The sequence below is a fragment of the Gymnoscopelus microlampas genome (genome assembly GCF_963454915.1).
Source record: "Gymnoscopelus microlampas genome assembly, chromosome: 21".
Classification (NCBI taxonomy): domain Eukaryota; kingdom Metazoa; phylum Chordata; class Actinopteri; order Myctophiformes; family Myctophidae; genus Gymnoscopelus; species Gymnoscopelus microlampas.
The window spans coordinates 43,821,463-43,833,593 of NC_139958.1; the positions used below are offsets into that span (position 1 = coordinate 43,821,463).

Consider the following 12,131-nt stretch of genomic DNA (forward strand, 5'->3'; position numbering starts at 1 on the left):
GTGTGTGTGTGTGTGTGTGTGTGTGTGTGTGTGTGTGTGTGTGTGTGTGTTTGTGGGAGGGGGATGAACTATGCATAACTGTCTATTACTTTCAATTTCTTAACTTTCATTTCTCTGAAGTTGAAACTGGGGGGGGGGGGGGGGGGGGGTGAACTATGCATAACTGTCTATTACTTTCAATTTCTTAACTTTCATTTCTCTGAAGTTGAAACCGGGGGGGGGGGGGGGGCTGAACTATGCATAACTGTCTATGTCTAGTGGAGTAAAAGTACAATATTTGCCTCTGAGATGTAGTGGAGTAGAAGTACAAGTACTGACAATTAGAAATACTCTAAGTAAAATAAAAAATACCTCAAAATTGTACTTAAGTACTTGAGTAAATGTACTCAGTTACTTTACACCACAGCCAGTGTGCAATGTCATAATCAGAATCATCTCTATTGTCACATCACTGTAAAACAGTGGGTGAAATTTGTTTTTGTGCAAGCTCCATCGTTTTGATTGTTTCCAGTAAGAGAAAGAAAGAAAGAAAGAAAGAAAGAAAATTTAGATAGAAGTTGCATGAGCATGGTAGCTGGTAAATACTGTTCATGACATAGACATTAGTGTTGAAGAGCATCAGTGTGTTATGCATGAGTATCGGCAAGTGTCAAGTTCAACCACATAGTCTATAAAAGGTTGCTTTACTGGTAAAATAAAAAAATATATAAACGTTTTTTGAGGAAAAAAAATGTTTCAAGATTTTTCAAAAATAGCAGATCTACAAGCTCATAGCGCGGCACTCAGTGCTGCGCTATGAGCTTGTATATCTGCTATTTTTGAATAGCCAAAGAAATCTAAAGTGACACAGATGCGTTCCAGGTCTAAATGGGTTAAGATAGTTCTGCCACTAGCAAATAAATAAAAATATAATGGTCCAGAGGCAGAGAATAAATGCACTGCTTATGTCTCCAGGCGTTCTCAAGAATATTCTCATTTGTTGCGACAACAACAAAAGAGAGGCCAATTTCATGTTATTCTTTATTTCGTCACCAACTTCTCTTTCATCATAAATGATTTACCTTTAACATGTTGCTTTATGTGTAACAGATCCGGTTTCTTTCTCCCTGTCAATAACAGTGCTTTATTCACAGCCAGAAATCAATCTTGTCATTTTAAAAACAAACGCACATCCCACCTATCCACCCCATTGCGTGCGCACACACACACACACACACACACACACACACACACACACACACACACACACACACACACACACACATACACACACATAGATCAAGTAGTTGATTTGCTGTTTCATTAATTATTTGTCTTCAATAAAAAAATAAATGTTTGGTAGTTTGAAAATGTTTTATTTTACATTCAAAAATAGCATGCATGTTTGTATCCCCAAATACAAAAAAATATATAATATAGGCTACAAAAATAAACCAACTGAGCCAACAGGGCTTAATAATACTTAGCAAATAACAACACCTCAGAACGTCTGAATGCTTCTAAACAGCAAAGTAGCAATTTGGATGGACATTATGCTACATGTCACATTATAGCTGAGATAACAGCTAGCCTACTAAACAAATGGACAATTTTATATAAATGCGGGTGATACATTGAACTAATGCTCATCCAATTGGAGTTAATTGTAAGAAAGTTGTTATTTTGACTGAAAGGTTAAATAAAGTAGTTTGGGAGAAATACTGTGCCTTTGCATAACAGAGGGGGAGTAGCGGCTCATGAGCATTGAAATGATTGGAAGGTCTCATTTGTAAAATTGTAATTGTTAATTGTTCTCTGCCCCAACTCTCAACTATAAGTACTTAAATACTCAATATTGGAACCCACGCACGCACGCACGCACACACGCGCACACGCACACGCACACACGCACACACACACACACACACACACACACACACACACACACACACACAGAGAGAATGACCTAACAAGAACAAAAACAGCAAACCAATACAATAACACAACCACTGGTTTAACTTTGCATGAAAATACACCTGAATGACCCATACAGCTAGGGGGGAAAAAAGAGGAAAAAAAAGAAGACAAAAATAATAATTTTGTAACCGAAGTTATTGTGTTGCGAAGCAAGGACCCCATGCCTTTCGGCCTGCCCTATTGCAAAGCACTGTCATCTGGACCAGTGTTAATTTTGACAGCAAATCGTGATGCAGTTTTAGTCATCTGAAATGTTTTAGTTTTAGTCTATAGTTTTAGTCGACTAAATCTACAGCTGATTTAGTCGACTAAAATGTGTTTTGGTCATGATGCCTGATTTACGCTTACTGTAGCTGTGTGCTGAAAATAGCCGATCTACAAGCTTGTAGACCGGCTATTTTTGTAGACTGACTTGTCTTAGTTCAAGCTGAATCTCTTCTCCACTAGTTCCCTAAACGTTTTTAGTCTAGTTTTTATTTGTTGACGAAATTCTCAGTTATATTTAGTCATTTATTACATTTTTGCCAGTGAAAAAAGATAGTTAACAAACTATCTGTCGGCTTTTAAAAGCCAACAGCCAACAGCATTAACCCATTCAATCCGGGAACGCAGCATCTGTGTCATTTTAAGATTCCTTTGGCTATTTAAAAATAGCAGATCTACAAGCCCATAGCGCGGCACCGATGGGCCGCACTATGCTATGGGCTTGTAGATCTGCTATTTTTGAAATATCTTGAAACTTTTTGCTAATCTTGGAATATATATTTTTTAAAGCGAACATTTGTAAAAAAAAGAAAAGAAAAATTCCAGAAGCAAAGATTTGAGTTACAAATGTTCGCTTTAAAAAATATATATATTCAAAGATTTAAAAAATCACGATTAAAAAAAGATAGCAGATCTACAAGCTCATAGCGCTGCAACTCGGTGCTGCGCAATGAGCTTGTATATCTGCTATTTTTGAATAGCCAAATAAATCTAGAAATGACATCGATGCGTTCAGGGATTGAATGGGTTAACATCGATCTGTACCAGTAGCAGTAAGAGATCATAGTAGAGATAAGAAGCAAACTGAAGCAGTGAGGCCTCCTTTCAGTTGAACAGAGCGACAGAGACCACTGGCGCTACCAGGAGCAATACGAGGCTAACAGCAGCGCTTGCAGCGCCGTTGCACAAGTAACCCTCACAGCAGCTCGTTTGAGATGACACGCCTGGAGTCTGCATGTGAGTGTCAAGATCCGATTTCACACACAGGCTCTTGGAGGTGCAGCCCTTCATGATCACCTCGTCGCCTCCGACTCGCACTGTGAACAGAAATAAGACATGTTACTGTCTGTGCTTAAAGTCTAGGCAAAGATAAGGTCATGCTCTTCTGAGTTGAAGAACTAAGAAATATTTGGGTGAACAGGAGAGGCTGTGGACTGAAACCATAGACCATGGGTCTTCGACAGGGGGTCCGGGACACCTAGGAGTTATTACAGGGAGGGGCGCCAAATGTTTGTATGTAGCCTATATAACATATTTTTTTCCCTTACATGAACCACTTTAACCCTATAGCATCCCTATTCTGTGGGGAACTTTAGCCGAAAATAGCCGATCTCTTCTAGAGATCGGCTATTTTCGGCAAATTGGTTTGATGTACAGGTACATGGAAAAAGAGCCGACCAAGTACAGAGCCAAAGGTAAAATATTGAGGGTTTAAATGGTTAAATGACAGAAAATTCATTCTAACGTGAATCCAACATATTAATATAAAAGATGATGTGTAAACAAAATACTGACAACGCTGATGATGTGCTTTCAAACAAGTCTACGAAAAAGATTAATCTGCAATGAAGTTTTATACTATTAACCGTTCCAGACCACGACTGGAGCGGCGTTCAACACAGATAGGAGGTCCCCGTCCTCAGGGACCTTTTAAACAAGCAACACACAGAAGTGCAGTAAACTGCACATTTACTTGTGGCGACAGGAGAACCACCTTTTCTCTGTCATGGCGATTTCAGAGCAAATTCGACCGTGTTAGCAGGCCTGTGGCCTCCGGGGAATTAGTGGCTAATTTTTAGTCTAAGTCTGGTCACCATCCGTAAGCCCTTTAATAACTTGATCCACTACCACAATATCCAGTCCCCGACTTAAGACAAACTATGGATCTGAGGATAACAGTGTTATAAGAAAGGCAGGAGGCAGAGGGGCCCCCTAAACTTACTGGCCAGCTTCAACAGAAACGTCAACTTGATGAACTTCACTCACTCAATCAAGAGACTCCACTTGATGAACTTCACTCACTCGATCAAGAGGCTCTACTGAAACAACCTATCTTACTCCTCTGACTAGAGAAATGCACTGAAGCTCATGCGTTACACCAACCCACTACATCCCCATGGCCTGCCACCCAGAACTTCACTCTCTCTTGAGTCCAGTCACACATAGGGATAATGAGCCAACACATGCAAACCATATCACTCTTTACGCCACCATGCCAACCCACAGCACATCATCATAGCACACAGTCCTTGCAAAACAACAAAATGTTCACAATTCATTGCATACAAAACATTGTGCTCCAAAAACATTTGCTCAATACATCACTCCGCCCAGCATTGCATCAAACGTTGGCATCAATCTTAGCTTCAATTACAAATCTCTACCTGTATGGGGTGTGTATTGAATGTATGTTGCCGTAGTGTGGAATTCTCATACTCACCGAGGGCTTGGTGGTGTCCTTCAAAAGAAACCCCTTAGTCTATTTATCTTTATAACACTAACTCAGAAAATGAGGCTTTTTGGAAGATTAAAAGCTTCCCTTTATTTGCTCAGTTCATAGTTGGATTACAGATATGTATTTAACAATACAAAATACAAATACAAAATACCATTAGAAATGAAATCTAGTAATGTTTCATGTCTGTCTGGTCAGATTACACATGCCTTAATTTAGGCTTGTCCTAAAATAATTTAGAATTTAGATTAAAAGGAGGAGGTTCCATTTAGATCTCATTCAGCCTGAAATACAGGCTAGTCTAAATTTGGTAATTCCAAAAATGTCCTTAATGAAATTTACCCTTTTTGATTTAATTAATTGTTAAAAGTAATATTTTACCATCTTAATTTAAGTAATTTTTCCTTCCTAATTTAAGCAATGTTTTACCTTCCTCCGTGTGGAGCCAAGACTGTTTAATATCTGAGCAAGGTGCAAGAGAAGAAGCCCCAAAAACCTAAGAGCCCAAGGGGCCCAAAGGGCCCCCAACAGCCGTCCAAAACCTCCCAAGTCTCCCTCAGCCTCTGTCTCCCCCGCCTCTGCTGTGATGCTCTTGTGAGCGCCCCTTTAGTACGGTCTAAAGGAAGCTCTCCAGACATCAGTGTGTGTATGTGTGTGCACGTAGGTGTGCACGTAGGTGACTTTTCGAAAGTGAAGAAAGTCAGCGTGTGTGTATTTGCGTGCACATACTGTAGGCGCGCATGCCTATTCTTAGAAGTCAGACGCTATAGGTGATTCTCAGAAGTCAGTGTGTCTGTATGTGGGTGTATGTGTGACTTGTCCAACAGCTACCCACACACACACACACACACACACACACACACACACACACACACACACACACAAAACGCTTACTTTGCACCTTGCACAACATTATCAGCATGGCCATATATGGGCATACTGAGGGGTTAAATGTCCCCCAAAATGTGTCTTATATCTGAGCATAATTCAGAAAATGCAATTATACTGCATATTATCAGCAATTATATATGATTAAATTAAATCATTAATCAGAAAATCAAATGATTCACACTTGCATGTGTGCATGTAACATTTAGTTAAAACTATCAGATCTTGGGTACTCTTTGACCTCACTGATCAGCCATAGATGCAGGCTGTGTGTCACGTACGCCGCGAGGGTAGCTCACATACAGGAAATGAAATGCAGGCCTCTGCCTGCTGCAAGCCTTCGAGTGCACCTCAGCAGTCATTTCAACCAGTCAATATCATATTCTTTCTTTAGGCAAGTCAAGATAACATAATTTAAAGCCTATATCCTAAAGTGAGCTGTTCAACATAAATTACGTTCTAATACATTTCCAGATGTTCAACAATACAATATGTAGTGGTGGGTCCCGGCTTCATCTCTTTCTCAACTAAGGGGGTCATTGGCCTGAAAAACGTTGAAGACACCTGCCATAGACGTATTACCTCTTGATGAGACGCAACGGTCCTCGTCCCCGGTACATGGTAGAATGTCGGAGCAGTCGTTGTTTTTGCAAGTGAAGCACGTCTTACCATTGGGACTGGAAGAAGGGCTGGCAGGAGCTGTAAGTTTTACATTTTGGAAAATTGTTGATTGATTTCTTCAACCTTTGAACCTCAAGTACAACAAAATAACATGCACATATTCAAAAGATACCACGCTGCGAGCTTGTACATCTGCTATTTTAGAACATTTTTGAAAAATCTTGAAAGTGAAACATTTTCAGATGGGGGGGGGGGGGTGGGGGGGGTCCGCGACCAAATACATTTTTGGGGTCCTTGGCACGAAAACGTTTGAGAACTACTGATTTAGAAGGTATTTGTAGAATCGGCCTCAGGTTTCAATAGGTTAAACCACAAGTTTATTACAGTTGGCCTACACACAAATGAAAGTTATGCAAACTCCTCTTAGAGGAAAAGTCGGTCACAATGTCTTATTTGAGCGTGTTGATCCTAACACCATCAAATTATTGGCTTAGGAATGCGACAAAAACTAAAAAGGATATCGAGGTAGTCGAGGACTTCAAAAGACTTTTACTTTTACTTGTAATTTAAGTATTTTTAAAAGCATGTACTTTTGAATACTTAAGTATATTTAAAAGCAATTACTCTGTTACTCTTACTTGAGTAACATTTTGACTGAGCTACTTTTACTTGTAGTGGAGTAAATTTGACCAGGAGTATCTTGTACTCTTACTAAAGCACTGAGGTTGAGTACTTTGTCCACCTCTGTGAATAACACAAAAACTCACAACCATAAAATACATATTTTTTTAACTGTACTTTTCTCTTCTGGGAGTCCCTGGCACAGAATGTTTTCAGACCAAATACGTATCAGTTTGGGGGTCTTTGACACAAAAATGTTTGAGAACCACTGGATTAGAAGACAGTACAGATCAGATGCTATAGGCTACTTACGTGTGGGGTGCTGGACGTTACAGAGGGCAGTGGAGCAGCACTCGGTGCGTACAAGTGACCTAGCGACTCCGAGGTCCGTGGAGCCACTAACACCGCACGCAGCAGATGCCATGCACAGCTTCATTTTAACATCCACGTTCATGCCGCCTGAAAACAAAACAAGATATTTGCCTCAGCCAAAATAAAGTCTTCATCAACAGGGAGATCCGGGACCCCCAGGGGGTCCTCAGAGTTACTACGGGGGGGGGGTGACAATAAAGCTGATTCTGATACTTCTGATTCTGATTATTCCTACAGAGTCATAAAATGTAGACCAACTGAACTGTGTTTAACCCAATTTAGCTAAAACACAGCAGTAGTAGTAACTCTAGGTCCCGAGGTTACAGGTCAAAGGACAGGTCATTTAGGAATACATTTCCCATCATAACTACACACCAGCTGTGGTTAGAAGGACATAAGCATAGGCTACATAAGTTAGAGTTCTCTAGATGAAATACACACAACTCACTTTAGATATTATTCATAATTCCTTAACAAACACAAATGTAAACAATATGGGGGGGCTGCTTCATTTCTCTCTCTCTCTCTCTCTCTCTCTCAGCTAGGGGTCCCTTGGCCTGAAAAACGTTGAAGACCCCTGAAGCATACTAGAAAGTGGCAGAGCTTTCCTCAGTGGTGGAAAGTAACTAAGTACATTTACTTAAGTACTGTACTTAAGTACAATTTAGAGGAATTTGTACTTTACTTGAGTATTTCCAATTTCCAATAATTTTACTTCTATTCCACTACATCTCAGAGGCAAATATTGTACTTTTACTCCACTACAATTAATTGAAAACTTTAGTTACTAGTTACTTTTCAGATATAACAATATATAATAGATATAATAATATTGTAGCCGATCTACAAGCTCACAACGCTTCGCATTGCGACGCGTTGTGAGTTTGTAGATCTGCTATTTTCACACATTTTAATACTTTTACTTTTGGTACTTTAAGTACATTTTGATACCAATACTTTTGTACATTTACTCAAGTACATTCTTAACTCTTGTAACAGAGCACTGTTACTCTTACTTGTAAGAGTATTTCTACATTGCAGTATTGATACTTTTACTTAAGTAAATAATTTGAGTACTTTTTCCACCACTGGCTTTCTTTGCCTCACAAGAATGAAATACAGAGGTTAATGCCTCTATCACATACCCACATATGTCCGGACTGTTGTCGCGCCGCATTGCTTGAATGCAGGACAGTCTTGCTGGGTTTCAGTGGACGTTCCCATGGCTCCCTCCGGATGGCTGCTCACGTAACATTTCAAGGCAGAGGCTACACATTAACCACTTTAGCCCTATTTTATACATAGGCTTTGAAAATAGCCGATCTGCTATTTTCAACATTTTAGTACTTTTACTTTTTGTGCTTTAAGTATATTTTGATGCCAACACTTCTGTACTTTTACTCAAGTAACATTTTGAACAAAGGCCTTTTACTTGTAACAGAGTATTTCTACATTGTGGTAATAGGCTCTATGCACAGCAGCCATTTTGGAGCAAAATTGGGCCTCTTCTTACTTCCTTCACAGGTGTTACCAATGATACTAATGAAGGCTCTGTTCCATTCTGGTCAAACAGAGTCAGGGTGCTGATATTGTGTGGTCCAGGGACCCTCATGGTTCCTTGAGAGGGTGTAACTCTGAGAGTAATGGGGGTCCTTGAAATTAAAAAGTTTGAGAACCATTATGCTACACTAAATGGAACAGAGCCTTCATTAGTGTCATTGGTAACACCTGTGAAGGAAGCAAGGAATTAAGGGGCCCAATTTCTGTCCAATATGGCTGCTGTGCATAGAGCCTATTGCTACTGTGTAGTGTAGTGTTTAACATTTTCCGGGAAATAGCTCATTTTAATTCCTGGGAATTTTCAGACCTTTTCCCGGGCTTCCCGGGAATTCCCGTTAAAGGGTAAAACAAAAACAAAAAAGCCCTCTAAAATGCATTCATATGTAGATACTTGAATAGCCAATTTTACATCGAGGTGCCCAAATGTCCCTATTGTGTCCACCTATGAAATTGCACTAATAATGACTCAAGTTGATCAATCATTTTTTTTATTCAATAAATATAGTATTTCTTAATTATGAATAATTATAGCTTGTAGATTGGCTATTTTCACCATTTTACATTTTTAAAAGGAACAGTTTTTCCACCCGACAGCGACATTATATAGTCTATATAGGGTTCTGTATCAGGATATGAGCAGATTTCATTCTAATTTGCTACTATGACTGCCTATGAATTTCATGGGCCTGGGTAGGGCCACCTGGCCTGGCGGGAATCAGCCCTGTTGCGCAGTAGCACAGCAGCAGTTGAAGACAATTAACTTAAAAGAGGAGCTGCGCTGTGCACCCAAAACTCACTCAAACAATGTCAAACTATCACATTCTAGCTGCTGAAATAAACGTTCTATTTGTATCATTGTTGACAAGAGAACAGAACATGGATGTTGTTTGCAAAATTGTTTGAAGTTAATAATTTATATTAGGCTACTTGCTGGATATTAAGACTCCATTTTGGGATGTTGGCTGCATCTTGTCAAATGTATTAATCTATATTTTGTTGTTGATCAAATGTCGGGTTTTGTAGTGTGATTTTGATTTGCACAGCATGCATGCGCTGCCACTGACAATCAATGAGACAGACAGCTGCAGTACACTTGTTCTAAAAAATCGGACCACATCGGTCTTATAGCCTACTTTCTCTCTCTCCCCCCCCCCTCTCTCTCTCTCTCTCTCTCTCTCTCTCTCTCTCTCGCACGCGCTCTCGCACGCTCTCTCTCTCTCTCTCTCTCTCTCTCTCTCTCTCTCTCTCTCTCTCTCTCTCTCTCTCTCTCTCTCTCTCTCTCTCTCTCTCTCTCCTCTCTCTCTATCAAAAGCATTGCTTGGCTTGCGCGCATTTTAAGCTGGAATATAGGCTCGCTCAAACCTACCCACTGCCACTGTTTATGCAGCGTTTCACTTCATGTTGAATCTCAACTAATCAACTGGTGTCTATCGTAACGACAGCAGAGGAAACGGTGAAATCAGCGTGCGCAGGGCAAGCAGAAGCAGGGGGGATCATAGCTCCGACGGAACCTCTCCCTCCGCTGTATAGCTCCGAGATGAGGTTCCTCGTTTCCCTCTGCCGTTTGAGCAGGACATTGTCGCACATTTTCCACTTTACATGTTTCTTACCCCTTTCTGCACATCGTATCCAAAAAGTTAAGCATTTCCGCCACTCTCTCAGATGTTTTAAGTTCTAGCGCACCTTAAAAGCTATCCAACGAGTTGAAGAAAGTATTTAATTTGCCTCGGTTTTCATCCGGTTCCATAATATTTTGCATTAGAAGATGCAATTCAACATTTGACCAGTAGGGGAATCAGTAATGTTATCTCTACGGGCGCATCTACGGGCGCTCTACGGGCGCATGAACACCAAGGCAAATTAAATACTTTCTTCAACTCCTTGGATAGCTTTTATGGTGCGCTAGAACTTAAAACATCTGAGAGAGTGGCGGAAATGCTTTACTTTTTGGATACGATGTGCAGAAAGGGGTAAGAAACATATAAAGTGGAAAATGTGCGACAATGTCCTGCTCAAACGGCAGAGGGAAACGAGGAACCTCATCTCGGAGCTATACAGCGGAGGGAGAGGTTCCGTAGGGGCTATAGGGGCATCACGGCCGCTTGTGTTTTATTTTGTTCATTACTGTTACATTCAGTGCGTCCCATATTTCACAACGGGACGATGGGACCCTGCCCTGGTCGGCAACGCAGCAAGTAACTTGGCTAATTATAATAGTAATTCCTCCGCGATGTAGATAGGCCTTTCTACTAATTAGTATTCATTTCTAACAAATAAAAACTAAAAACAATGGGATCCCGGGAACCGAAGTCATTTCCCGGGATTCCCGGTGTTAAACACTACGCACGGTTTTCTAAACATTTATATAAATACTTATATTGTGCTGCGAAGGCTGTTTGAGGAGATGGCGAACAAAATGTGGATGAGATAAATAATAAAGACATAAATAAATAAATACATAGATAGATCTAAAGACTTACCTCTTGGGAAAAGCAGAACCCCAAGGATCAGTATGAGAAGACACATTTTGTTGTTCAAACGAAAGTTTTGGCAACGATACAGCTTTTAATAGGTCTGCGAAGGGGGTGTGGTGTCTGGGTGGTGTGTGTGTGTGTGTGTGTGTGTGTGTGTGTGTGTGTGTGTGTGTGTGTGTGTGTGTGTGTGTGTGTGTGTGTGTGTGTGTGTGTGCGCGTGCGTGCGTGCGTGCGTGCGTGCGTGTGGCGGTGTGGGTGTGTGTGTGTGTGTGTGTGTGTGTGGGTGGTAGGGGGATAACTGTCTATTTCTTTCAATTTCTTAACTTTCACTTCTCTGAAGTTGAAACCGGGGGGGGGGGGGGGGGGGGGGGGGGGGGGAACTATGCATAACTTTCTGTGTCTTTCGATTTCTTAACTTTCATTTGTCCGAAGTTGAAACCGTGCCACCCAGAACCCAACAGAACCCACAACTTGTATTTTCACAGTTACTGAGGTAACTGTATACCATCAACTGTGCAACCTGTGTCATCTAGCCTGGAGGTATCTGCCACTAGCAAAGAAATACTGTACTGTTATGGTGGTTCATATTGCAGATCATAAATATCATTTATGATCTGCAATATGATTAAATGTGCTGCTTTGTTCTCGTTTGTGTATCCTCTGGTTTTATTTTTATTTCGTTTTGACTTCGTTTTTCAATTTCAATTTTAGTTTGAATTAGATTTTAAAGGGGATTTGCTAGTTTAGTCTCTTATTTTGCTTCGTTTTTGTTCAATTTTTATTAGTTTTAGTTAATTTTATAACATTTTTAATAATACAGGTTAGTCGGGGGTGAGATTGAAAAGGCTCCGAAAAATTGCAACAATTGCAGATCTACAAGCTCACAACGCGCCGTGATGTGAGCTTTTCATTTTTGGGAT

The 12,131-nt window shown here is 40.4% G+C and overlaps 1 protein-coding gene across 1 annotated transcript; it reads right to left on the reverse strand.

Annotated features, from left to right (window-relative positions):
* Window positions 1–2,834: 2,834 nt before the first annotated feature.
* LOC311037741 (uncharacterized protein) lies at window positions 2,835–11,261 on the reverse strand. Its single transcript, XM_084047014.1, has 5 exons — window positions 11,218–11,261; window positions 8,323–8,445; window positions 7,118–7,264; window positions 6,146–6,262; window positions 2,835–3,257 (listed from the first exon to the last, which is right to left on the reverse strand). Exons 2-5 carry the CDS (start codon window positions 8,399–8,401, stop codon window positions 3,046–3,048), a joined length of 555 nt encoding a protein of 184 aa, XP_083903140.1. The 5' UTR covers window positions 8,402–8,445; window positions 11,218–11,261; the 3' UTR covers window positions 2,835–3,045.
* Between the last annotated feature and the right edge of the window lie 870 nt (window positions 11,262–12,131).